General features: G+C 53.3%; 11 protein-coding genes across 11 annotated transcripts; 5 read left to right on the top strand and 6 right to left on the bottom strand.

The window, feature by feature from the left end:
• Positions 1-1,807: 1,807 nt before the first annotated feature.
• On the bottom strand, positions 1,808-3,285 carry NUO49 (NADH:ubiquinone oxidoreductase 49kD subunit; the record flags this gene model as incomplete). The annotated part of the gene is made up of 2 exons (XM_049373902.1): positions 1,808-2,566; positions 2,617-3,285. The coding sequence occupies 2 exons, from the start codon at positions 3,283-3,285 to the stop codon at positions 1,808-1,810; spliced, it is 1,428 nt and encodes a 475-aa protein (XP_049236042.1).
• A 231-nt stretch (positions 3,286-3,516) lies between these two features.
• Positions 3,517-4,758, top strand: J4E87_002265 (uncharacterized protein; the record flags this gene model as incomplete). Its single annotated transcript, XM_049373903.1, has 3 exons — positions 3,517-3,555; positions 3,609-3,713; positions 3,772-4,758. 3 exons carry the CDS (start codon positions 3,517-3,519, stop codon positions 4,756-4,758), a joined length of 1,131 nt encoding a protein of 376 aa, XP_049236043.1.
• Positions 4,759-5,340: 582 nt separating this feature from the next.
• On the bottom strand, positions 5,341-6,344 carry J4E87_002266 (uncharacterized protein; the record flags this gene model as incomplete). The annotated part of the gene is made up of 2 exons (XM_049373904.1): positions 5,341-6,120; positions 6,216-6,344. The coding sequence occupies 2 exons, from the start codon at positions 6,342-6,344 to the stop codon at positions 5,341-5,343; spliced, it is 909 nt and encodes a 302-aa protein (XP_049236044.1).
• Positions 6,345-7,574: 1,230 nt separating this feature from the next.
• Positions 7,575-8,644, bottom strand: J4E87_002267 (uncharacterized protein; the record flags this gene model as incomplete). Its single annotated transcript, XM_049373905.1, has 3 exons — positions 7,575-7,834; positions 7,884-8,473; positions 8,583-8,644. The coding sequence occupies 3 exons, from the start codon at positions 8,642-8,644 to the stop codon at positions 7,575-7,577; spliced, it is 912 nt and encodes a 303-aa protein (XP_049236045.1).
• An 803-nt stretch (positions 8,645-9,447) lies between these two features.
• Positions 9,448-12,521, top strand: J4E87_002268 (uncharacterized protein; the record flags this gene model as incomplete). Its single annotated transcript, XM_049373906.1, has 5 exons — positions 9,448-9,496; positions 9,695-9,936; positions 9,992-11,836; positions 11,887-12,336; positions 12,387-12,521. 5 exons carry the CDS (start codon positions 9,448-9,450, stop codon positions 12,519-12,521), a joined length of 2,721 nt encoding a protein of 906 aa, XP_049236046.1.
• Positions 12,522-14,547: 2,026 nt separating this feature from the next.
• J4E87_002269 (uncharacterized protein) lies at positions 14,548-15,915 on the top strand (the record flags this gene model as incomplete). The annotated part of the gene is made up of 5 exons (XM_049373907.1): positions 14,548-14,590; positions 14,649-14,810; positions 14,888-15,451; positions 15,509-15,776; positions 15,837-15,915. The coding sequence occupies 5 exons, from the start codon at positions 14,548-14,550 to the stop codon at positions 15,913-15,915; spliced, it is 1,116 nt and encodes a 371-aa protein (XP_049236047.1).
• Positions 15,916-16,589: 674 nt separating this feature from the next.
• On the bottom strand, positions 16,590-17,247 carry J4E87_002270 (uncharacterized protein; the record flags this gene model as incomplete). Its single annotated transcript, XM_049373908.1, has 2 exons — positions 16,590-17,121; positions 17,171-17,247. The coding sequence occupies 2 exons, from the start codon at positions 17,245-17,247 to the stop codon at positions 16,590-16,592; spliced, it is 609 nt and encodes a 202-aa protein (XP_049236048.1).
• Positions 17,248-19,782: 2,535 nt separating this feature from the next.
• J4E87_002271 (uncharacterized protein) lies at positions 19,783-20,982 on the top strand (the record flags this gene model as incomplete). Its single annotated transcript, XM_049373909.1, has 1 exon — positions 19,783-20,982. The coding sequence occupies one exon, from the start codon at positions 19,783-19,785 to the stop codon at positions 20,980-20,982; it is 1,200 nt and encodes a 399-aa protein (XP_049236049.1).
• Positions 20,983-21,609: 627 nt separating this feature from the next.
• On the bottom strand, positions 21,610-22,496 carry ATP3 (atp3 gamma subunit of the F1 sector of mitochondrial F1F0 ATP synthase; the record flags this gene model as incomplete). Its single annotated transcript, XM_049373910.1, has 4 exons — positions 21,610-21,629; positions 21,679-21,901; positions 21,955-22,406; positions 22,466-22,496. 4 exons carry the CDS (start codon positions 22,494-22,496, stop codon positions 21,610-21,612), a joined length of 726 nt encoding a protein of 241 aa, XP_049236050.1.
• A 205-nt stretch (positions 22,497-22,701) lies between these two features.
• On the top strand, positions 22,702-24,394 carry J4E87_002273 (uncharacterized protein; the record flags this gene model as incomplete). Its single annotated transcript, XM_049373911.1, has 2 exons — positions 22,702-23,327; positions 23,377-24,394. 2 exons carry the CDS (start codon positions 22,702-22,704, stop codon positions 24,392-24,394), a joined length of 1,644 nt encoding a protein of 547 aa, XP_049236051.1.
• A 1,114-nt stretch (positions 24,395-25,508) lies between these two features.
• Positions 25,509-26,083, bottom strand: J4E87_002274 (uncharacterized protein; the record flags this gene model as incomplete). Its single annotated transcript, XM_049373912.1, has 2 exons — positions 25,509-25,801; positions 25,855-26,083. The coding sequence occupies 2 exons, from the start codon at positions 26,081-26,083 to the stop codon at positions 25,509-25,511; spliced, it is 522 nt and encodes a 173-aa protein (XP_049236052.1).
• Between the last annotated feature and the right edge of the window lie 439 nt (positions 26,084-26,522).

Genomic DNA, 26,522 nt, shown 5'->3' on the forward strand with positions numbered 1-26,522 from the left:
TTGCAGCGAACGCTATGAGATAGATGCCTAGATTCGCCTTCCGCATTTCGTCTTTCAAAACGTGCCTTCTCCGCAAATTGTCGACGATCTCGCTTACCTGCTATTCTGGGAGACTAAGCAAGCCTATGGTCACCTTCTAGATTTGGCCTGTCCTAAGCTCGTATACATCGTCACACCTCGTATCGTTTGGCCCCTACGTTCGAGACACCGCTTCTCTCCACCTGTGATACGATATAGCTCTTTTGTTCAGACGCGTCAGCTCGTGCGCTCGTTCCTAGCTGAAGTTTATCTTGTTTGCTTTTGTGGTGGTGCTCAACCTCCTTCAGCCTCTCTTTCCAACTAGCTAGCTACTCGTCACTCACCACCTACCAAATTTCTCATTCGCATCACGCTACATGCAGCAACAACTGTTCAAAATGACGTCTACAATCACCACAACACCGACGACAACGTACAACTACGTCTACACAACTTACACAAATGCGTCGCCGAGCCCCTTCACCAAACCCACAGAGTTCCCGTCCATCTTCAGCTACGGCCCTGCAGTAGGATGCGCCTCGAATTCTGCCATGCCCGACACACCCGCGCAGCCTTCCAATTACCCTCTCGGTCGACCGTCTGGCCGCGATGGCGGATGCGTCATCAGCAACGACGCGGACTTCAACGACCATGCTTTCTGGGACATGTACGCGTGCTGTTCGGGCAACGATAGCACAGCGATGGGCAGCCCGTTTCCTTGCACGGCAATGTGCTCCGCTAGCGACGAACAAAGCTTCTTGGAACTGGGAGAGTGTCTGAGCAAGAGGGTCGACGTTGTCATTTGCACTCCGCCGTTCGACGAGATTAGCCAGAATTCGACGGACCCGGATACAGCTAGTAGCAGTGATTCTATGGCGCAGTCGTCATCGGCGGGGACGATGAGCGAGCGCGAGAGCGCGACTGCGAGCTCAAGTGGCGATGCGAGCGCGAGTGCTAGCTCTTCGAATGCGGACTCGACGGGCGCTGCCAGTGCGGTGGGTGTTACACATGATGTGTTTTCAAAGGCTGGGCTGGCGGTATTCGGCATCATGGCGCTCGGCTCCGCTGCGGGTATGTTCTTGTAGGAGGGTATGGGATAGGATGATGTGTATTACAATTGAGCTGGTTTTACTTCCATGACCCCTTCCAGTACCTTAGTGTAAGTTTATCTAGTCGTAACATAATTCACGAATTGCTGTCATGCATGCCAGTGGTATGATAGTCTCATGTCAATCAAGAAAAAAACCGAACAGGCCTGCAGCCTACATCAACATAAAACCCTACAAAATAGGTGACCCGGCGTCGATGTAGGCTCTAGAAATGTTCGGGTTTTTTCTTGCATGAGGTGGTCTCATTGCATGGTTGGTGCTTTCCTGAGATGGCCCCATGCCCACAAACATCTCAGACACTACCATGCTCATGGCCATTCCATAAAGTGACACCTTCATGTTGCAATACAATGACAAAGAGAAAGACTCGAAGAGCCAACGAACACGATCTCGTGCAGATCACTCCACGATACGCAAGCAGAAAGGGACGGACTGAACATGCAAATATCAATTGACTCTCAAAAAAAGCATAGGTACAGTATTTACAACCAGTCACCTAACCCGCTACTGCCGCTTCTGACCCATCACACGGAAGACAAAGTCGTCTTCTTGAATGATCGATCTTGTCAAAACGCGCGTGTCACCCATTGGCCATGTATCCTTCATGCAACGCGACAAAAACCCATGCTGTGCAAATCGAAGCAAAATGCTGCGGCCTTTCTATTTCATTCTTCTACTGCTTACCTGTCAACTTCACCGAACACAAGATCCATGGTTCCGATAATGGCGACAGCATCGGCGAGCAAATGACCTCTTGAAATCTGGTCCATGCAGGCCAAGTGTGCGAATCCAGGTGCCCTAATCTTACACCTGTACGGTCTCTCGCTACCATCTGAGACCAAGAAGACACCCATCTCTCCCTTGGGCGCCTCAATAGCGCTGTATGTCTCACCAGGTGGTACAGTGTAGCCCTTGCTGAAGAGCAAGAAGTGGTGAATGAGAGCCTCCATGTTCTCCTTCATAGCAGCACGTGGTGGGGGCGCGATCTTGTAGTCCTCAACCTTGACTGGGCCGGCTGGCATGTCGTTCAAGCACTGGTGGATGATGCGGAGAGACTGGCGGAACTCCTCCATACGGCAGAGGTAACGGTCGTAGCAGTCACCGTTGACACCGACTGGGACATCGAAGTCAACCCTGTCGTAGGCGTCGTATGGCTGCGATTTGCGGACGTCCCAGGGAACGCCGGATCCTCGGAGCATGACACCGGAGAAAGAGTAGTTGATGGCGTCAGCAGCCGAGACAACGCCAACGCCCTTTGTGCGGCCAATCCAGATACGGTTGTCTGTCAACATCTCCTCAGTCTCGTCGATGCGGTCACCGAACTGGGTAGCCCATTGGTAGATATCGTCGAGAAGACCGAGGGGGAGATCCTGAGACACACCGCCGGGGCGGACGTAGGCTGCGTGAAGACGGGCACCAGAGACACGTTCGTAGAATTCCTAGACGTAATCAGCATGTGCAATCTATACTTTTGCCACACACAACTTACCATGAGCTTCTCACGCTCCTCGAAACCCCACAAGAAGGGCGTCAGAGCACCGACATCCATAGCGTGGGACAAGACCGACATGAGATGGTTCAGAATGCGGGTGATTTCACCGAACAAAGTACGGATGTACTTGGCGCGGATGGGGATATCGATGTTCAGCAGCTTCTCGACAGCCAGCGAAAAGCACTGCTCGTTGGTCATCATGGAGACATAGTCGAGACGGTCAAAGTATGGCAGGGCCTGGAGGTACGTCCGGTACTCGATGAGCTTCTCTGTGCCTCGGTGGAGCAGGCCAACGTGCGGGTCGGCGCGCACAATCTCCTCTCCGTTCAGCTCCAGAATCAAGCGCAACACACCGTGGGCAGCGGGATGCTGGGGCCCGAAGTTGACAGTGTAATGCCGGATCTTCCTGGTGTCCACATGTTCGTCCTCCTCCGCTCTGGTTTCCTGGGCCGTCTCGGCCGGTGCAACGCCACCGAAGTTGGAATCGGTCGGAACCAGTCGTGTCCGCTGGCTCTCCTCGACTTCAGCGTATCGGCGGGGGAATGTAGTCGACAGGCAGCGTGCAATGGGCCGTGAAGGGATTGCCGATCGGAGCTGGGGTCGGGAGGCGTTGAGGCACGCTCGCTTCGCCGCGGGGCCGGCCAGACGCGCAAAGGAGACGGGCATGGTGGTGGTATCTCTCCCTACGTCGAGTATAGGGCCTCAATGGGCGTGTAGAGTGGAGAGTGAGGGCGTGGCGTTGGAGGGGAGCTTTCCTCATATCGATGATGCTACCAGATTGAGTCTACCGCCATTGGCTGCGTGGGTCTTGGCGTGCCGGCGCCTTCCTCGAACTTTTTGTGAACATGGAAAGTGCTCCCCTCCGAAAACACCAAACTTGACCCCAACACCGCAACCATGTCGACGCCGAGTGCACAGGAGCAGATCAAGCGCAAGGTACTTACGCGACTTGGAATATGTGGTTGATTATCTGCTAATGCCACGATCAGACGCTTGGAGTTGGTCCAGAGACCGTCACCAACCAGCAGTCTACCGACTTCCCAGGACACTGGCCGGGCGAGAACCACGAATGGGACTTGGAATACTTCAAGGAGGTATGCGCGACCAGATTCACGTCAAAAATACATGACTGCGTACTGACCAAAAGTTCAGAACTTCAACGTCACCTTCCACAAATTTGTCCCCAACAACGCCGAGTTCTCCCTCACTGGTATCGACACCTCGGTTGCAAACGCCTTCCGCCGCATTCTCCTCTCCGAAATCCCTACGCTCGCCATAGAAGACGTCTTCATCTACCAAAACACATCCATCATCCAAGACGAAGTGCTCGCCCACCGCCTGGGCCTAATCCCCCTCTGCGGCGACCGCGAGGGTCTCCGCTGGCTGAAATGGTACAAGAAGCCTACAGACGATGACGAAGGCTCCGGAACACCCTCAGACTACAACACCATTGCGCTGCGATTAGACGTGGAATGCACATGGCAAGAGGGCGGTCTGCAACGAGCAGTAGCTGGAGAGACCGATCCCGATAAACTCTACGTCGGCCACAATGTCTACGCTAAAGACATTGTCTTCCAACCCCACGGCCGTCAAGAGGAGAAGTTTGCGCAAAGCGAAGGAAAAGAGATTCGGTCGACAAACCCGGATATCCTGATCGCAAAGATGAGGCCAGGGCAGAGCATTTGTCTCAGCATGCACGCTATCAAGGGTATCGGACAAGACCACGCCAAGTTCTCGCCCGTCGCAACGGCTTCGTACCGCCTTATGCCTACCATCGACATCACGAAACCCATCATCGGCGCCGACGCAAAGAAGTTCGCGCGCTGCTTCCCCCGGGGCGTCATCAAGCTCGACAAGGTCACTTCCGAGGATGCTCAGAAACACGCCGAGCTAGAAGGCAAGGAAGGCGAGCCCAAGGCTGTAGTCGAGAACGCCATGAACGACACCGTCAGCAGAGAATGCTTAAGACATCCCGAATTCAAAGACAAGGTGAAGCTGGGTCGGATACGAGACCACTTCATCTTCAAGGTAGAAAGCACTGGCCAGTGGGAGAGCGACGAGCTATTCTTGGAGAGTGTCAAGCTGCTCAAGATCAAGTGTCAGAGGATTAAGAGAGGGCTGGATGAGATGCAAAAGTAGAAAGCTCTTTAGAACAGGAGTGTGGAAGAATTTGCATTGCAATGGCGTTTTAGGGCATTACGGTGGCGGGTTTCGAAAAGTCTACGATATCACGGAGCGACTTCTTTTGCATGGATTAGTCCATCTGGCATTGTGCCTTTGAGCGGTTGTCAAAAGGCATAATAAATGATTACACCATACTTTCACATCGCATCTCGCATTAAGGGAGCAGGTTTCATGTGTATGACCTGGTACCTCAAACTCAAAACATCTTCATTGACGTTGACGACTATGCTAGAACAAGATCGAAGCACGGTCTAGAGAGAAAAACAAGCTTGCTTCTATTGATACAACTAGACATTCGTAACTGACGCGTATTTGTACAAAAATCATAGCTTTACAGAGACGAAACCGATAAGTATCAACCGGGGTATATGAGAATTTGTCCACCTGGGACACCTTGCTAAATGAACATCAAAGAAAGTCGTGTAGGATGTGTGTCTCGTTGACCGTGACAAAACGCATGGGTATGTTCGTGGATCATCCGCGTTGAATCGTTGCGACGAGAGTTGAGGAGATTTCCACGAAAGGACATGCTGACAGCTACGAGAGCTCTGCCAGCGCATCGCTACACAGCTTCTGCACGCTTTCAGGGTTGAAGCGTGGGCGCCATGTCATGTTCTTCCTCTTCTGCTGCAGCTTCTCCCGATCCTCGTCTGTCAGCATGCAGCTGCTGCGAGGATCTTTAAACTGCGACTTGGTGGGGGATGGCGAAGGAGTCGGGAATGCGAAACGCACACCACGGACACCGGTCGTCTCTTTTAGGGTCCGCACACTAGTAAGATGGCCCTCTACCATGCGGACAAAGGCGGGGGTGCCACTCGGAAGCTGGACCCCTGGTTTCGATCGCACATGGTCTGTGGATAGAGGTGATAGGATGCTGTCGTTCTTGATGTGGCGGGACAAGGGTCTAGGGTCGGCACACGAGTCCCATTCCACGTTTTTGCCGGGTGGGGATGGGAAGCGGAAATTCCTCAGCGCAAGATCTGGATCTACCTCCAGGTCGAAGGCGTAGGAATCTGTGCTTGAGGTCGAGCTGCGATAGCTGCTTGTTGAGTCAAAGGACCTGACTCTGGATGAACGCCGGAACCAGGTCTGTTCGTCTGGGATGGTCGCAGAGTCTGGTGTCAGAGGCTGGTCGTCGTCCTCCATCGGCGCAGTGGAAGATGGCGAAGGTGGTGTAAGAGCGACGATGGTCTCATTGTAGTACTTTTCCGCCGCGTTCAGTTCCTTGTAGCGGTTTTTCAGCGTCGCTTCTCTCGCTAGTGTGTCGTGAGAGAGGGCGATGTAAAAGTTCAGATAAGCGGAGTGGATGGGATGGATCTGTTGTTCGTTAGCACTTGCTTCTGACGTGTTGCACCTGCTTTGGCGACCTTCAGATCATGGAAGGTACGCGGCGTACTATTACTTTTACATACCTTGTCATTGATATCGCCGAGCAAACGCTCTCCAAAAGTTGCGCACTGTGTGTAGTGTCGACTAGCATACAGATCCTTGAGAGCCTGCATTTTCGCTTTCAACATGTAGGTTCCAGCCTGCGCCAACATATTGCTCAGGCGTTCGAAGTTGTGGATCGGTGACTGTGGGTCGAACTTGATTGAAAGACAAGCAGCGATTGAATTGTAGTTGCGAATGTGACCTTGGGCGTGAAGCAGACCGGGTAGAGGCGGAACGAAAAGAGAGAAGCGCAGCCTCAAAGAATGAAAAAAGTGAAGCCGGCTCCAGGGTTGAGGTCGTCAAGACTTGTTGAATTGGTAGCGGCGTAAGCAGTAAAGGCAATAATGCAGGTGCGCTTTCCACTTGTTGATGCTACCTAGGTATTGAGACCTCGGGATATTTGCCAGCTCCTCAGAACGACTACCGGAGCGTTGAGTGGAGAATCAAGATCAAAAGCAATGCGAACGCCCATAATGGGCCATATTATATGATGCCTGAGGGCCTGACCGTGCCTGACTAGGCCTGACGTACTATTTCTGCGGGTGAGGGTGTGGTAAGAGGGGCGAGTCCGTTTCGAATGCAGGTTACGTTTCATAAACCAGCTATCCCTACCCTTAGCGCGCCGAAGGTGGTCAGGTACGCAAACACTTGCCGTCATTGGGGTTGAAGCACGCATAAGGTTTGAAGAACCCTCGTGCAGACTGCTTGATTTGCAGTCTCATGGCTGTTGGTGTGCATAGTTGCTGCCTCACTGAGTAGTGGTGTAGTCGTCTGCCGGCGATTTTTTCCTCTGCCGTTGTCTGCGACTCATGACCTACAGCTAAGGGACAGGTCGGCATTGTAAGCCGGACATTAGCTTTGCCAATTTGCTGTTGGACCATGACGAGATATATCACACACATGCCAACTTGCAGATGATTGATCTAGATCCGAGGCCGATCGCGCTGCACTGCAGCACACATCAGCGTGGTGTTTACCCAAGCGACCGTTTCCGATCTGGCGTGGAGATCGTAGCGAGGACGGAGGATGCCGGGGCGCTCCTGAAGGTGGCTGGTGATCTTAGCCTCCATTCCTGCGACGACAATGGTGCTGCAGGAGAGCTGACACACGTGATGAGCATGACAGTACCTAGATCTACACGGTGCTGCCCAGATGTGACGTAGGCCGCAGCGTAGATGCGGTCGAGAAGCAGACATGACACAAGGCACGAGATTCAACCATGAATGTTTTCCACGAACTGGCTGGTACAAAAGAGCTATGAACAGATGGTTATTCTACACAGCCCATGAGGGAGATGGAACCAGATCATTGGGATATCAAGTCTAAAGCTCCTGGAGCGCTTAACCCTCGGAAGCAGCGGCACCGGTAATAATCTCGACAAGTTCGCCAGTAATGACGGCTTGACGCGTTCGGTTGTAGAGAATCTGGAACTTGTTGATCATGTCTCCAGCGTTCTTGGAAGCATTGTCCATGGCGTTTTGACGCGCAGACTGCTCGCAAGCGTGACCCTCAGCCAGCGCCCAGAAGAGCGAGTTGGCAAGGGCGTACTCGCGGAGGTTAGGGAGAACCTCATCCTCAATCTCGAAAGCAGAGAAGTTGGCTAGATAGATTGTCAGACATGAATTTTGCTACTTGGAGGTGTGACGTACCAGACTGGGCAATAGCCTCCTCAGAGTAGGCCTCCTGGATGGTGGCCTCGTAACTCGAAGCGTTGATGAACTTGTTGTAGACGATCTTGATGGAAGCGTATTCGGTGGGCAGCATAGAGATCTGGTCGGCAATGTGCAGGGAGTCGGCAAAGGTAGGAACGTCCTTTCCGGCACCGGCGAAGGACAGGACCATGTTCTTTCCGTTGGAACGACCAAGTTGCGCCTTGCACTTCTCGCCAATGACAGCCAACTCAATGTCGGAATTCTGTTGGAGCATAGCCCTGACCTTCCTCGACATTCCCGAGTGGATACCACCGCAGAGGCCCTTGTCGGAGCTGCAGACGATGACCAGGTTCTTCTTGCCCTCACTCTCGATGGGCTTGGTCTCGGCGCTCTCGAAAACGGTGTTGGACGTCTGGCCGTACTTGCGGGACTCGGTCATGGCCTTCTGGGCACGGGTGAGCTTGGTGGAGGCGACGACCTTCATGGTCTTGGTGATCTTCTCGATGTTGCGAATCGACTTGAGGCGGCCCTCGATTTCACGGAGGGTGGCATAGCCGGCAGCGTTGGAGACGGAGAGGGTGGCGGGCCTAGATACACAAGTTCCAGTCAGCGATTGATGCAGTGGGCGATGCAATGGCTCCGGCAATGGGGGGTCGCAGAGCGCGAGAAAAGCTGCGGGCTGAGGTGGGAGCGTACCGGGCGGCGGCGGCGGCCATGCCCGCCTTGAAGGCCGGGCGCGCAGCTCGTGACAGCATCATGGCTACGGATTGAGATGAGTGGAGATGGCGACAGCCGGTGGTGGTGCTTCACTGCTGTCTTTGCTGAGCGGAAGCTCTCATCGGGCAGTCGGGACACTGAATTGCTTTCCGCGCTAACACGCCAAGTGTCACGTGAGAGATTCCAGCAGAGGACACCGGATGCGGAGCCTCTCACCGGCGCCGCCACGCTCGTGGCAGTCTGCGTGCAGTGTAGAGTGTGTCTTTGAACCATGCTGAAGTCCGAGGAGTCTGAAAATGGCCCCAAAGACGACATCGTCGTGACAACATTAGGAGGACATAGGCACGAACAATGGAGGAACAGGTGGCAGGCACCAACTAGGCACCCACCAAAGCCTTGACGCACCGTTCCGCATGTTCCGTATTGTAGGAAAAGCAAGCAGCTTGCACAATGGCTGTGTTCGCTGGTAGCCGATTTGCAGCGTCCTAGTGCATCGATCGATGGTGAGGTTACGCATCTGCTGCAAAGGCCGAACGCCCGTGCGCTGGTGGACTTAGTGAAGCACAGCTGGGCAATGGCTCCCTGGCTGCGCTTCACTTAACTCAGCATCCTCTGTCCGCCCTCGTCTATTCCCTTCGTCCCTGCTGCCTCAAACTTCAACATCGCCTCAATCGCACGACGTGTTTGCCCGCAAGCGGCGCGCGTCTCTCCACAACTCTCACCCTTCCACGGGCTCCGCTCTTTCATTCCCACTAGGTTTCCTCGATCTGCGCCAGATCTCGCTGAGCACGCCCGTCCTGTTTTTTATTATCCGCAATCCCGGCGCGCGCCTGTCTCTCCCATCATGTCCTCTTCAGACGACGACACTCCCCTTGTGAGAGGAAAGAACCAAGGTGAGTGCGCCCGGCAATCTGCGCTATCTCCACGCGCCACGGCTATCTCCCTCTCACGCGCCCCGATCGCCCTTGTCAAATTCCACCCTCTCACCTCCCAACTATTACCAACCTCCTCCCTCGCTACCTTACCCAACGTAGCGCAACCAGTGCGCCTCCACTAAAGACGCAAAATGGCTAACGAAACTTTTCCAACAGCAAAGTCCAAAGAACAGATCACCAAAGAAGAAGACAGAAAAATGGACGCCCAAGTCCCTTCCAACGGTCACGTCGAGCCAGGCATCTCAATCCGCATGGGTCCCGTCGCCGATGACGACAAGATGGATATCGATGCGCCCGAGACCAACGGCGCCAACGGAAAGCGCAAGTCGCGCAGCAGCGTCACAAACAGCAAATCGTACAAGGACGCCAGTAGCTCCGAGGATGACGACAAGCCTTTGGTAGGTCGCCCTTGATGAAATTCACGCGCGTTAAGCTGGACTAACTTTTCAGCAGAGTAAACGGCGGCGGACCTCACAGCAAGCAAAACCCACCCAGGACGACTCCGAGTCAGAACTCAGCGATGTGCCTCTCAAGGCCAGGGTGCTCCCCAAAGCAAGCGCCGAACAAATCGGAGAGTCTGCCGACTCCGACGTGCCTCTCGCAACGAAGCTCACTAAGAAGAAGGAGTCCATCGAGAAGGCCGCTGCAAAGGAGGCCAAGGCCATGCGCAGCAAAGAGAAGGCTGCCCCGAAGCGCAAGCAGAAGGTAGAAAGCGACAGCGACGACGACATTCCTCTTGCGAAGAAGAAGGCGCCGGCCAAGAAGACAAACGGAGTCAAGAAGGAAGAGTCCGATTCTGACGCGCCGCTCGCCAAAAAGGCTGCCCCGAAGAAAGCCACCAAAGCGAAGCCTGCCGCCGCCGCGCCTGTCAAGAAGGGCAAGGGCAAAGTCAAGAAAGAGGAGACTGAGCAGGACGAGGAGGCTGAGAACGAGGAGGAAGAGTACCGCTGGTGGGAGGACCCAGGCAAGAGTGATGGCACCAAGAAGTGGGACACACTGGAACACGCCGGTGTTGTCTTTCCTCCCGAGTACGAGCCGCTTCCCAAACACGTCAAACTGGTATACGATGGTGTACCTGTTACCCTGCACAAGGACGCCGAGGAGGTAGCTACTTTCTACGGAAGCATGCTGAACTCCACCCACAACGTCGAGAACCCTACCTTCAACAAAAACTTCTTCGAGGACTTTACTAAGGTTCTGGATAAGACTGGACACGGCAAAGACAAAGATGGAAACACAGTCAAGATCAAGAAGTTTGAGAAGTGTGATTTCAAGCCCATCTTCGAATGGTTCGACGCGGAGCGCGCTAAGAAGAAGGCTCTCTCGCAAGCCGAGAAGAAAGCGCTCAAGGCTGAGAAGGAGGCTGCTGAGGCTCAGTACATGTACTGCCTGTGGGATGGTCGCAAGCAAAAGGTCGGCAACTTCCGCGTTGAACCCCCCGGTCTTTTCCGTGGTCGTGGTGAGCATCCCAAGACCGGTCGTGTAAAGGAGCGCGTTATGCCCGAGCAAATCACCATCAACATTGGCGAGAATGCCAAAGTCCCTGAGCCACCCGCGGGTCACAAATGGAAGGCGGTCAAGCACGATCACGAAGGCACATGGCTGGCTATGTGGCAAGAAAACATCAACAGTGCTTATAAGTACGTCATGCTCGCTGCCAACTCCGACATCAAGGGCCAGAGCGATTTCAAGAAGTTCGAGAAGGCGCGAGAACTCAAGAAGCACATCGACCGCATCCGCAAAGACTACCGCAAAGATCTCAATTCCAAGATGATGGCTGATCGTCAACGTGCTACCGCCATCTACCTCATTGATCAGTTCGCCCTCCGTGCTGGTAACGAGAAGGGAGAGGATGAGGCTGATACCGTCGGTTGCTGCTCGCTCAAGTTTCAGCATATCACTCTGAAGCCGCCGGAGACTGTCATCTTTGACTTCTTGGGTAAAGACAGTATTCGGTTCTACGACGAAGTCAAGGTCGATCCGCAAGTCTTCAAGAACCTGAAGCTGTTCAAGAAGGAGCCCAAGACCACAGGCGATGACATCTTCGATCGACTGACTACGTCGGGTCTCAACAAGCATCTGACAAGCTACATGCCTGGTCTCACCGCAAAGGTATTCCGTACCTACAACGCCTCGTACACAATGGCCCGGCTGCTCAAGGAGATGAAGGCTACTGGCACAGTCCAGGAGAAGGTGAAGGCTTACAACGATGCCAATCGTGAAGTTGCCATTCTGTGTAACCACAAGCGTACTGTCGCTGCGAGTCACGCAACCTCCATCGAGAAGATGAACGAGAGGGTATGTTGTCGTCGCACATTCCGCCATTTTACTATGCTAACTTCTGTCAGATTAATGGTCTTCGTTATCAGGTTTGGAGGACCAAGATGATGATGATCGACGTGGACCCGAAGATCAAGAAGAAGAAGGGTGCTGAGTACTTTGAGCGACCCGAAGACCTCGACATGGAGTGGGTCAAACAGCACCAGGAGGCAGAGATCGAAGAGATGCGACAAAAGATCACCAAGAAGTTCGAGAAAGAGAACGAGAAGCTCAAGGCCGACGGCGAGAAGGAGATGAAGCCTAAGGAGCTCGAGGAGCGTATGGAGAAGGTCAATGAGCTGGCCGCCAAATACAAGAAGGAAAACAAGACTGGCAAGGTCGAAGCTGAGGGCAAGGGTCCAACAGTCGACAAGCTTGAGGGTAACATCGACAAGCTCAACCAGCGCATTGAGAACATGAAGATACAGATGGAGGACAAGGAGGGCAACAAGGAGGTTGCCCTTGGCACGTCCAAGATCGTAAGTCACTCCCCGTCCATCTTGCATGATCTCTGACTAACCGCAACTAGAACTACATCGACCCTCGTCTCACGGTGGTCTTCTCCAAGAAGTTCGACGTACCCATCGAGAAGTTCTTCTCCAAGACACTCCGCGAGAAGTTCGACTGGGCCATCAAGTCAGTCGACGAGACCTGGGAGTTTTAGAGCGAAGCATGCATGCAAGGCGGGGTTTCCTTGTCTTCGGACATCTTCTTAGATTTGCATCGGGTGCACACAGCATCATAGGGTGAGACTGACTGGGCGACATGCGGCGAAGAAAAGCACGATGGCATTTAGTACTATTTCCGTATGAAAGGGCATGGGTGATACGGTTCGGCGAGCATGCGATATGACGTTGCGATCTCATTTTACTTCAGGGAGTCCACTGCATAGCTTTAAGATATTCATAGTAGCTCTGCGATCTAGCCTGTCATCTACAGCGATATATCAAATAGAGACTCAGCTGAAAAGGATTACTGATGCATATGCAAGTGCGGGACGATCACCATCCTTAGTGACGTTCTATGCATGAACTGCTGTTCGACTCCGAAGTTGTGCATGCATGCCTGTCTTGAACTGCACCGTCACACAACCTGCTCTGGATGCAAACTGCATGTCGGCCGGGTCGCACAATCACGATGGGTGGCATAGAGCGGTGTAAGAAAGTGCGTCGCAGCCAATGATACGGCCTGGGTACCTGCGTTACATTTATTGATAGGAGGTACAGATCGAAGAGATCTCTAGATTCGCACGCCGTGTGCTATGGTACCCGGCGCCGACAGGCCTCGGAGCCCGGAGCTGCATGACACAACGCCGGTACGAACTGTGTATGTTGGAGGCGCCGTCCCTTGGCTTGACAATAAATGTTAAGTCGCCGACGAGGGCGTTGGGCTGATGAGTAGTCCCCATTCCGCGGAATCACAGCAACATCTGACAGCATTCGTGCTGTCTAACTCGGCCGCTACGAGGTCTTACTTGACTCAATGACCATAATATTGAATACATATCGGCAATGCTACGAGCCGAATTTCTTGTCACATTGCCTAGCCCGGTGAAGTTATCTGAACTTGTTACGAAGCGAGGGTTTTATGCAGGCTAGACGTTAAGCTAGAAGGACAACCCCAGCATCGTGTCTGTAAAGGGGAAGGCGATTTAGCGACAGACCTCGCGGCTCCGCACTTGTTTGCTTTTTATTCGGTAATCGCTCGTTGAAGGATGGCGAATGTGGCTTACACATTGTACACAACGTCGGACAACGCCCAAGGATGGATGGCTACGTCAGCCAGGGATTACCTGATAGCTCTGTTGGTGTGAACTCAGGGGGAGTTCACCCCCACTGTCGGGCTGTCATGCGCCCAAAGTATTGAAGCTCGAGACAAGGTCCAGCACTGCGGGAGCGCGCCGTCGTTCACCGCCCGCTTCTTGTACATCTCCCGCGACAACCGCTATGTATCCAGGAGATAGGAACAGCAAACGTCATGCTGTGAATATGAGGGGATACGGTGGAGCGGATCGCATTGTGTGCTCGTGCCCAAGTTGCATAATGTGGCGGGTGGCGGCGGGCGCCTTCAATACAATTGTCGCGGGCTCGCTACATACGAAGCCCACATAATCTCGGTCGACTTGCTTGCGGAGCGGACCACTATGGTGTGCATTGGATCAGCCACAAGTGCCCGACCATGACTGCTACTGGCGGCCATAGTTGGTTTTTGAGCCTCAGTGATGGGCGTGGCCTCTTGCGAAGAGAATTATCGCCGGGCTTGGGTGTGCACATTTAAATATCGGCCTGACTGCCCCCCTCCTGCAGGTCAATGAGTCGCGCATATTGGGCCTGAGTTATATGACATCGTTGTGGTGCCGCGGTATCCTACTTGGAGTATCTCTCTTCGTGGTTAGTCCCTCTCGTTCCAGCTCGACGCCCGCGATCACGAACGCCGCGTGTTATCTTTCTTCCAACGTGAGCAAGACAGACGATCGCAGCAAGACACTTCGCCTATAGCAGCCGTGATATTGTCCCTCGCCAGTTGGTTCCTCGCAAAGACGGTCTGAGCGCGATCCGCACCGCTCAAATCTCCACCCCCGACTTGTGCCTTAGCAGACACCATCCGCCCACTGCGCCCTTCAGAATCCCCTAGCGATCTCTTCTTGCGCGCACAGGAGACGCAGATCACGAACATACGCGACCCCAGAAATGGCTTCAGAAAAGCCTTCGGTGCTGATAATAGGAGGGTTGGGTAAGGCTCGCGCTGGGCACAACCTAAGCATGCCACGAGGGCTGACCATGTGCATTAGGCTACACCGGGCGACACCTCACCAAGTACATCCACGACAACAACCTCGCCTCGCAGATTCGCATCGTCGACAAACATCTCCCGGAGCTGGCATGGCTTGCACCTGAATTCAAGGAGGCGTGCTCAAGAGAGCGATTCATACAGGCGGATGCGGCGCAGGAGAGTGCGTACCCCTGACCGTGTCTCTGGGTCCAAGGGATGTCTACAACAAGACGCTCGAGGCTAATTCGAACCCTACAGAATCCCTCCCGCGAATATTCGACCGTGAAGGCGGCGCCGAATTCGACTATGTCTTCAACTGCGGCGGCGAGACCCGCTTCGCCCAAGACGAGAAGGTCTACGAGCTCCGCTCCTACGGCCTGTCCATGGCCATTGGCCGCGAAGCCGCGAAACGCAAGGTCAAATGCTTCCTCGAAGTCAGCACCGGCATGGTCTACAAGCCCGACAGCGCACCCAGCAAAGAGTCCGACAAGCCGAAACCCTGGTCGAATCTCGCGAAATGGAAACTCAAGGCTGAGGAGGACCTGGCCAAGATCGAAGGATTGAACCTGATAGTGATGAGGATGGCACACGTCTACGGGCCGTACACGAGCAAATACCTGAGCACGGCGCTTTGCATGGCGAGGGTATACCAGAGCAAAGGAAAGGAGATGCGCTTCCTATGGAAAGAAGACCTGAAGACGAACCTGGTGCACATTGAAGACTCTACAAGGGCGCTGTGGCATGGTGTCGAGTGGTACATGAAGGGGCCCCCAGGACGCAGACCGGCACCCACCTTCAACATTGTGGATCATGCGAATCACTGTAAAGCCTCTCCACACCACGTCATTCTATCTCCTGAAATACTAACATGACGTTTAGCCCAAAAAGACACTGCCGCCCTCATGGGTAAGATCTTCAACATCGAAACCGGCTTCCACGGCACACTCATCTCAGCCTTTGCACGACTGAACCTTGACCATGTCGTCGACGAAGTCAACGACGAGACGCTAGACCCCTGGGCGGAACTGCAACAAAAAGCCGGCATCAGCCAATCGACACCGCTGACACCGTACATGGAGAAGGAGCTGCTAAAAGATGCGGATCTGAGCATGGACGGGAGTCTGTTCGAGAAGGAGACTGGCTTCAAGTAAGTCACACCACTGTTCACATAAAATATCAAGCCGGCGATATACTAACAAACCACCAGGTACAACGTAGAGAAGATCACCAAAGAAAAGGTCGAAGAGGTCATTGAGAGCTACAAGAGGATGAACTGGTGGCCATAGCCTTGGCCGCTCGACTCGCCAACTTCCTTTCCATCGATACCCTCCTTCTTGTCACGACCTTCCTCACGACGAACCCCCTTTCCCGTATACCCAACCACTAAAACCCACCACCTTTACATCTTCCAAAACGACGACCGATTGTTCAGTTCAGCATAGCATAGCAGCGAAAGCATGCATTACCTGGAGCTCTGGGCTCCCTTCGACCCCATTCGACAATTTCACCCCTTATGGTCTCCTTATGTCTTGCGGGCATTTGTATCTGGCAGTCGCTTTTCTCTTGTGTGTGTGTGTCAACCTTCTTCCTGTATCTTTGGGGCATGTATCTGGTTTGCGCACGGTACTGTATGGTGTTGATCTTTGCTGCTGCTGTCGGAGCATGCGAGTCTTGGTGTTACATACCCCTCAATCTAGCATTTGTTCTTATACACCGCGGCTTGTCGTAAGATGACTAGTTGTGCTCATTGACTGTTGGCTTGTGCTATGGTTTCTGTGAGGTGCAAAATGCTGAGGAGCATGTGCGTTTCCTAGGCTAGAACCATGATTGTAAAACATCGCCGGAATCCTACCCGCTTACTATGTGCTATCGATTCCACCGACCCATCTCCATTATCGAAAACTCATTGCATCCCTCATCCTAAATGTCGATAGCTTGATTATTTCGCCAGCTACCCGTGCTACGAATGATCTTCGGTGATGACCTCAAGCTTGATACCCTTCTGGATCCCGAGGTACTCCACCCAAGTGGTGCTCCCTCCCACCACAGCATCACGCTCTAACATGAACGTCAAAGTAACCCCCTGCAACACAATCTTCTTCAAGTTTGGAAAAGTCCTCATACACGGCGTCCAGGGAAATTCCCACTGTCTTCCATTCCAGAAGTAAATCCATGACTTGTAGAGAACAATGCTCTGGATATTTTCCAACTGTTCGCGCGAGAGCGCGCACTTCTCGGCCCAGTAGCGGTCGAGGAAGGTTTCGTAAGGAAACTTAAAATTGTTTCCGGAGTAGAATACCAGACGCGATTCAATGTAGATTTGTCGACAAGTCCTCAGTAAAGCGAGGGCGTGGGGGGCTAGTCCGCGGTCGAACTTGACGCGTCCCTTGTACACGGTGACCTCCTTGTTGCTAATGAGGGTAAACTGATAAACATTTTCGCGAATCTCGGCAGGCAGAGCGAGAAGACGTGTACGCGCGTTGGATAGTGTACTGTGTTTGGTCAGTTAATGGTTGCTACATTGATCGCTCTATTCCCTACCGAGGGCGCAGATACGCGGGAGTATTCCCTGGATTCGGCAGGGCATCATCGGGACGAACGCTCAACTTCGGATCCATGATCGCGGTAGTTGAAAGTTAGAGAAGGTGGAAAGGGTTTGTTGTGATAAGCACGCGACTGGACAGACCACGAGTAGCGCAGACGGTCAAGAGCCATACGCATCTGGAAATGGAAAGTCTAATTCACTGTGCTATTAGATTACCATAAGAGTAAGAACTTCTCGTAGCGATTCTTTCTTCGTGCATTCTCGAAATTGGTAGAGACAACGTGAGTATAAGTATTATCCTAGTTGACAGACTATACGAGCTTAGTGGTTATCATTATATAGCACTTTGAATGAATAGTTCGATTACAAATGCGCACTAGATAATCTGTTAAAACGAGACCGATAACATCTTTAACTCTAGTGCGAGCTCTCCCACTATACCAAAGCTTTCTGGATTTGAATGCTTTCACAAACCTCCAACCGATGTTGACAAGTCCAACATCTTGCTGGTACGGTTAGAAGCATCTTGATAGACGCGTTCTGCCGAACCTGAATCAGGAGCTATTGGTCATCGATCTCGACAGGGTCAACGACCTCGACGACATCAAGAACACCACGCTCCCGCATCGTCACATAATCCTTCCAATCATTGAAGCCAGCATGTTGCGCCAACAACTTGACGAAATGGACGTCGGAACCAGTTTCAGTGACGTCAACCTCAATCCAAATTCGCCGCAAGTTCGGGAATAGGAGCGTGAACGGCATAGCTAACGGTGGTGGGGAATGAGAACGGTAGGATTTCCAGTCGAACGGGCAACTACATCCTCGTGCGTACCGCGAGCAGCCTCCAAACCCCGTTCCGTTGACCGAATCAAAAAGGAAGGGATTGTTAACTTGGATAGTTTGTATGGCTTCTAGCTGGGCTTGGCTGCGGTTTCCTGCAAAGGCATCGCGGTGGGAACGGCAGCTCACGACGAACGTGTTGAGTGCGTAAGGCAAGACAGCGGTCTCTGTATAGATCTGGCGGCATACGTATGGCAGCACAAACGCGAGCTTTCGGAGTTCTCCAGGCTTGTAGTCATCACCACCATCTTGCCAAATATCGAGTCCGGGGACGTCCATTGATATCTGGAAGCCGCCTAGAACTTCCTTAAAGATCATGTTACGTATCTCCGCAGGCAACAAGAGGAGATTCGTCGACGCGTTGTGTTGGGTCCTATTACATTAGCGTCTGACGTGACCTTGGAGATAGTACTTACTTGGAGAGCAAATGCTCTGGGGTGGGATCCATCTGCACCAGTCCATTCTTCTGGTAAGTAACTGCTGGCGAAGGGCCTCGATAATAAGTGGCAGAGTGTCGAGGATTCACCATAATTTGAGCCAGCTTGCGCTGACGATCCAACGCTTTCCAAGCGCCGAGACAATTTGGCATGGCTACTAGATCTGACGGTTAGACGTATGATTGGAAGGACAGTGGCCGGTTTGTCGGGTCGTATAGAGCCGGTGATGGAGACTGGGCAACGGTTACAGTGGTAGTGTAGAACTGTGGTTCCTTCGAGATCGCTTATCTTATAATTGGGCAGATTATCAGAGTAGAGACCCGTTCTTTGAACGGCCAGTCACTTTGAGTACTTGCAGGGGAATTGCTCGATATCTGGCTGCCTGGGGACAGCCTTGTTCGGTCACTCACGCCACTTTCATTGTCGGATACGCGCTACTCTGTCACATATATCACTGCCATATAGTGAAATAGTTATAGTAATACAGCCGGAAACAGTTAAGTGGAAGCACTGACCCTGTCTGATGGGTGGCAGTGATGGAGAAGGGTTGAAGTGGCAGGAAGCGCAGCAGAATGGATAGTCGGCTGGGGTGTCGGTGGCCGCCCAATCATCACTCGTGTGATGTTGGAAGCGGCCCCGGGGGGCTGCACCCGAACCTTCCTGCCTGCGACATCACTACAACGACATCCAAGCAAGCAGGTTATCTGAATTTTTTAGCAGGATACAAGTAAGACTTGCTGTAGTTTCACCAGATATGCGACTCATATCGCTCTGCAAGTCAAAAACGCAAGCACATACAGATGAGCTGCGGATGGGAGGCAAACGCGGCATGTAGCTCGCTCAGCCTCTCAAGATGCAGCCTGACCTTTACGTGCTCAGAAAGAATCAGTACTGCCTAATCTGAGGATAGGAACGGACGAATACGCTGCTGCGCCGTGTTGGTTTGATGGCTTCATATATCCATGACCAACATGGAAGAAAGGCAGGCGGCATTCTGTCTTCCCTCCTTGCTCCCTCTCCACCACAATGTCCCCTCTCCGCCGCACGAAGCGACCACCAGGCAAGATGGCTGCAAAACCTATCTGTCACCTACTACGCATGCCGTTGGCAATACTTCTCATCGTACTAGAAGACGTGCGTATCCGAACAAATGCTTCACATTGTTTCCCTCTTCTGATCGCACTTGTCAGGTTTACGAGACTGATCGGGAAGCATTCTCGAACTTTCGTCTCGTCTCTAAAGCATGTCGCAATGAGTCTCAATACTTGTTCTTCCGCAACTTTACTATCCATGATCGCACCCTCCTTGGGCCGAGTCTGTCATCGCCGATGCTAGAGAGGCTCAGGGACAGAAATGGAAAAACTGGAGAATATGTCAGGCATCTAAGGATAGGCCCGTTCAAGGATGAAGACAAGTTCAAGCTCGAGATTTTGCCCTTGCTGGAGACTATCCTGAGGAGCGTCAGTAACTTGCAAGACCTTACCTGGCGTGTGAACTGCGAACTTCCGCCAGCCCTGCTCAACTTCTTCTCCGAATTGCATTCCTCGGCGCATTTGCATTGGATTCTGAAGAATCGCAGATTCCATCCTCTGGATCAAAGTCTGCTTTCGTCTCCCCAACTTTACACTCTCGATGCGGAAATTTACGCGACCGTACCTGAGCAGACCGGACACTCCCTGAGTGAACTTGCATATATCAAAAACACTATACCAGCCAGTCTCCAAGTTCTGCGTCTCTCTACTATCGACGTTGATGGCTCTGTCCGGCGTGCGCAATTAGGAAAACTTGCATACGTCGAATACGGCATGTTTCATTTCGACTTCCAGCCCGGCGATCAGTTTCCTGCCCTCTTGGAGTTGGCCTTGAGGCAGGGCGATTTTGCGTTGACAGAGCAAAACTGCAACCTGTGGACGCGCACAACGTCCTGGGAACGCCTGGAACGCTTAGATCTCCCCAACGGCACGTCGCCTCAGTTCATCGCCTCCCTCACCAACCGCGCCATCAATCTCAAATACCTCAGATTTCACATCAGTACGACGAACTTCATGATCAGGAGACAATATCGCCCATACAGCGGTGGAAATTGGCTTAACGCCGGCGTTGACACTATGTCTATCATGACTAGATTTCTAGCTTCGATCAAATCTCTCCATACCCTTGACTTCGCGTACAAAGATAACGAGGCCCTAATAAGATATTTACGCGTCATGTTGCAGAGTCTCCATGGAAGTTTGAGGAGCTTGACCATATCTGACATGGCTGGTTACGATTACTTTCCCATGGACCCCTTACCATCCGGAAAGCCGTATTGGGATCCGGAGCAATACCAAGAGGTGCTTGAGCTAGTACCCGGCTTGGAGCATTTTGATGCGCGGATTGGTACGAGAGACAGTGTTGTGGGAGATTGGGAAGGCAAGGATCGCTATGCAGATGTTAAGAAGAAGTGGAGGACCGCGAAAAAGACCATTACCGCTTCCCCAAGGGTGAAAACACAACGGGCCAAGAGAGCGCAAAGGTTGATCTTGTAGATGGCGGCGTCGACGCTTACATGCGTCTTTACGCGGATGCGAAAGTGGGCTCTGCGCAGTACTTTGTGTATCGTCACTGGGCTGATGGTGGTGCTGAGTTCTTTTGCGAACGTCGAGGCGCATCCCAACTTCTCGGATCTGTATCGGAAGCATTGGCCGCTTTGGACCAAGCCATTCGTTGTCATCGACAGAACCTGCAGTGATGGCAGCACGGGTTGAGGAAACGGAGAGGGATGTTGTTGGGTTGGGTGTCGTTACGAAATGGGAAGGTGGTGGGTTCGTAAACTTCGCGGGGTAATAAACCTGGTTCCCTTTGTCAATTCGTCTTGTCCAATACCCAATGAAACTCGTATAGCGTCTCTCGCTTCTGAATGCCTGGTGCCTGTTAAAGTATTCGGTACTATGGCGATGCTAAACGTGAGAAGGGGGTTTCCAGATGATCAATGGCCCCGCCTTGTCTGAGACCGAACTGGAAGATGCGACTGAAAAGACACTTGTATTCAGGAGACAGAACGAAATCGATTTCGGCCTTTTCCCGAGCCTGAGGTACTCTATATTGAACGAGCCTGACTATTGCACAGATTTATATAACATTGATTGACTTGACTGGTGGATGCTACAGGACGCTTATGCCTTCTGGACGATCCCTGTTGCTTGTTAGTTCATGCCACACGTTTGAAATGCAATGCCACATACTCTCAATGTCAGTGACGCTCTGGTCAAGGATCTGCTTGAGGGTCTTGGGGTTCTCGAGCTCCTTCTCAATCTTGGCGATGATGGACTCGGCGAGCTCCTTCTGCTGCCTCTGCTTGACCTGGCCCTCGTAGCGGACCCACGAGTCGAGGACGGACTTGGCCTCGGCGGCGATGGCGGTCTTCTGCTCGAGCTCGAAAGCCTGGGCCTCGAGCTGGGCGGTCTCCTGTGGGGGTGTCAGTGTGTGGTCCTTGCATGTCCTCTGCCGTCGCGTCGCACCTTGGAAACCTCGAAGAGGGTCTTGGTGATGTCAATGACACCGCCGAGGTCCTGGACGCTCTCGATGCGCTGCTTGACAGCGGTGGTGTGGTCCTGGCGGGCAGCGTTCAAGATGCCGGAGATCTTGTCGGCCTGCTGTTGCGCATACTCTCCCCAGGCAGGTCCAGCGTACTTGGCAACGGCCCAGAAGATGGTCAGGAGCGAGAGGGCGACAATGGACTCCTCGTTGACGACGTAGAGCTCGTTGCTGATAGCGGCGACACTGAGACCGGCGCCGGCGGAGAGGACAGCGGCCTTGGTGAGGGGGCTGTTGCCGGGGACGGGTATCGAGTCGAGGACGGTCTGGGCCTTCTTCTTGGGGTCCTCCTGGGGCAGGTTGGAGTTGTAGCGGGCCTGGACGGCGATGGAGGGCAGGGCGCGGAGAGGGAGCGATGGGCGGAGACGGGCGGCGCCTATTGGGGTGAGCACGGGGTCAATGGCATCGCAGAATCATCGGGCAGGTGCTACTCACCGACCGCGCTCCTTGCAAGACGTGAGGCCATGGCTGTCTGATGGGCGTGGGGAGTTTGGGGTGCTGGTCGTCGTCGAGAGCTAGCTTTTCGTGATGCTGCGTGAACTCTGAGCCAAGCGCCGATGCCCATGCGCTAGCCGAACTTCGCCCGGCCCGCCCTCACTTTTCGACATCGCCAACTTTTTTGCGCCCGCGAGCAATTCAACTCCACGCCAAGAAATCAGTCACAGGAAAACATGCCGGGTGCAAAGTCGGCCAGCAAGTCTGGTGTCAAGAGGAAGAGGGACCCAAGCAAGCCAGATCGCGGCGAATCCAAATCGAAGAGCCGGCGCAAGTCCCCCAGCGACGACGGCGAGGACATCCAGTCGGAAATTCTACAGCTCGAAGCACAAATCCTCGAATCGCGGAAACACTACAACAATATTGCAACTCTTTTGCAGCGAGCGAGACAGCCAGACACCGAGAATGAGGGTCCAATCCTCGCCGCCGTGGCCCTCTGCCGAGTCTTCTCACGACTACTCGTGACAGGCGACATGGTGAAGAGCAAGGGCATGAGCGAGGCAGAGGGTGTCATTGTGTCGTGGCTGAAAGAGCGCTACCGAGAACTTTCCGACGTTCTCATCGACGACTTCCTTGGCAGCGAACATCCACCGAAGCAGTCTGTGGCCCTGACACTGGTTCTGCGACTGGTCAAGGAGGAGGCAAAGTCACAGAAGGACTACAAGATCAAGAATGGGCCGCTGCCGAGACTTATTCGGGTGCTGCTATGCCTCCCGCTAGACGATCTGAACCGCGAGGAATTTGCAGAGAAGTACCTCAAGCAGTTCGACGATATCCGATACCAGACTTTCCAGACCATCAAGTAAGTATATAGATATGCTAACCCTCATGACACCCACTAACACGCCCAGGGATGTACTGGACAGCGAACTCGACATTACGACGCGCCAACTCGTAGCTGCGAACAGCCTGACCCTCCTATTCACACTTACCGAAGTCCCCAAATCTAAGACCGACATACAAAATTTTTACGTACAAGTACAAGGGAAGAGCCCGATACCGTCACTCCAAGCATACAAGGAAAAGGCACAGGCAGCATGGTTAGCGACGATGCGCACGGGTCTCTCCAAGGAGCAGCGCAAGTCTATCCTGCACAACTTTTCTCACCAGATTGCGCCGTGGTTCCAGCAGCCTGAAATCTTGTCCGACTTCTTGACAGACTCTTACAACGTGGGCGGCGCAACGTCATTGCTGGCACTGTCCGGAATCTACTACCTAATCTCAGAGAAGAACCTCGACTACCCGTCATTCTACCTCAAGCTTTACTCCCTCCTCGACGAAGGCCTCCTCCACTCCAAACACCGATCGCGTTTCTTCCGCCTGCTAGACACCTTCATGTCCTCCTCCCATTTGCCCGCCAACCTCGTCGCCAGTTTCATCAAGCGTCTCTCGCGATTAGCTCTTCACGGCCCGCCCGCCGGTGTCGTCGTCGTAATACCCTGGGTCTACAACATGTTCAAGAGACATCCAGCTTGCACTTTCATGATGCACCGCGAGATCAGAGACCCCGCTCTGCAAAAGGAGCTGGAAGAGGAAGGCATGGACGACCCGTTCGACATGGAGGAGCTGGACCCTCTCCTCACAAACGCCATCGACAGCAGTGTCTGGGAGTTGGAGGCACTACAGTCGCATTACCACCCCAACGTTGCGACGCTGGCAAAGATCATCTCGGAGCAATTCACGAAGCGAGCGTACAACCTGGAAGACTTCTTGGACCACTCCTACACGGCGCTGCTCGATGTTGAACTCGATCGTGACCTGAAGAAGGAGCCAGAAGTAGAGTTTGAGATACCCAAGCGCATCTTCACTGCGGATGAGGGGTTGAATGTATTTGGACAGTTGTTGACGCAGGTTGTAGAGGCAAGGTAGTCGATATATGTATAGCTAGAATGATACCCGGAATATTCACATCACTTAAGCAACTTCCTGACCAACTTCCACACATTCGTTCGGATAGCACACGAGCTCTCACACATGCAAACGTTCATTCGTCGGAACAAGGCGCCGTAAAACTCCCTCACCCGTCATCCAAGCATGAACATGTGGGGACACCTCTAGCTCCCTACCATTCCAGCCAAATCATCCATCCAGATAGGGCCAAAACATATGCACCAACACTACCCAGACGACAATTCCAAACTCCGTTTCCTAGCTCTACTCAAGGATGATAAAATTGGTTGAGACGCACACTGCACATGACCGGTGCTAGTCTAATAACCTGCCAAGTGCCATTTTCATCGTTTTCTAGCTGCAAAGCTTGCCCACGTAGCGTTTTGGCTAGTGGTGTGGAGCTAATGCGCTGGGGGCAGCTCGTTGGCTCGGGGTCGCCCGCGCGCCCGCTGTCTTTCTCGTATTGCGCTGAGGGGAGAGCTCGCGATAAGAGACGTACGTCGCTGTCGGAGGTAGCATGAGCAGAAAGAGTAGGTGTGGTCGTGTGTGGTCGCGCAAAGAGGGGAGGCAGGTCGCGTCTTGCGGGTTGACCGAGGCAGGGGCAGCTGGAAGGTCGGCGATTATCTTGCATGCGTTGGCGCGGTCGGTTCCAGGTACCACTTTCCTTTGCGCTGAGCTGCATATGTCGAGAGCTTTCACATGTGTCAAACAAGGTAGCTAGGAAAACTCTTCTGAACTACACGTCATGAAGATGGAGCATTGTTCAAGCGCATTCACAGTTGTGGGAAGTAAAGTTTGGTTCAGATCACCTCTCGGTGACTGATATCTCAGTTGAATTAACTATCTATACATGTCAAGCCATGTGTATGCATCCCCATTGGAACATTGTCGCATTAGTAGGATACATGAGAAGAAGAATCATTCGTAACCCGCTAACCCCGACCTGAATGTTCCCCGAATTAAAAATCCCCGCCATTAATGCTTGGAAATGTGTTGTTACTCCGTGTTGCTTTTAAACAAACATGCAACCCAATCGTGACTGAGTTGGTGGTATATCGTGAAGAAGGGGAAAGAAAGGGTGGTGGTGAGGCGCTTATGCGACGATGGCGGCACCGATGGCGAGGACAAGGCCACCGAAGGAGACCATGTTGCCGGCGGCGGCACCAGTGGACTCGGGGATGCCACCGCTCTCGGTAGCGCTGCCAGCGACGCCGGAAGAGGTCTCCTCAGAGGCGGGGGTGGAGGCAGTGGCGGACATGGAGCCGGTACCGGTGACCATGGTGGTGTTGGAGCCCATGGGGACGGACATGGAGCCACCAGGGACGACGGGAGTGGCGGTGGGGACAACGACGACCGAGGTGACGGAAGCGGTCTCAGTGACGGCGACTATGGTGTTGTTAGTATCGTGATTGACTGAGTAGAACCGCAGAGAAACTTACCAGTGGAGGTCATGTCGCCAGAGGGGACCATGGAGCCGGAGGGCATGGGGACAGCGGGGATCTCAGAGACCATGGAGCCGGAGGGCATGGGGACGGCGGGGATCATGCTGGTGGCAGGAGGAGCCTGGATCTGACCGTCGGAGATCTGGGAGATGGGCTGGACCTCGTACTGAGGAACAGCGGCGACGGCACCAGCCATGATGGCAACGGAGGCGATGGAGAAACGCATGTTGATGATGTGGGTTGGTAGTAGTTACTTGAAGATAGCGACTGTGTAGTGATCGACTCGTAGATTGGAGAGTTGAAGCGGGTGGAATCTGTTTGTGCGTTGGAGTGAGTGGATGAAGAAGAGAAAGGGAGGCAGCAAACGGGCTATCTATTTATTCGCCTGGAGCCGCAGGGCAACACACACGCAAGACTTGCGGCTGTTGTGTCGCAATGGGGTCGGGCGGACCCACAGTACCCAAAGGTGCCCTGTGCGGCCGTGGACGTGGTAGGCAGAGTAATTGGAGAGGCTTTGCGCCCGTGTGTTTCGACAAGAGTAGAACAACCCAGCCCCGGCGCACAGACACGAGGCGAGTCCGCGATTGGCAGATGGACAAGCATCGTTCCAAGAATTTTATCCAAGTTGGCCCACTCGAACCGTTGGGCGAGGCTAGTCCCCTGCG

This window comes from Alternaria ethzedia (genome assembly GCF_023757985.1).
Source record: "Alternaria ethzedia strain BMP 0044 chromosome Unknown scaffold_4, whole genome shotgun sequence".
NCBI classification, from domain to species: Eukaryota; Fungi; Ascomycota; class Dothideomycetes; order Pleosporales; family Pleosporaceae; genus Alternaria; species Alternaria ethzedia.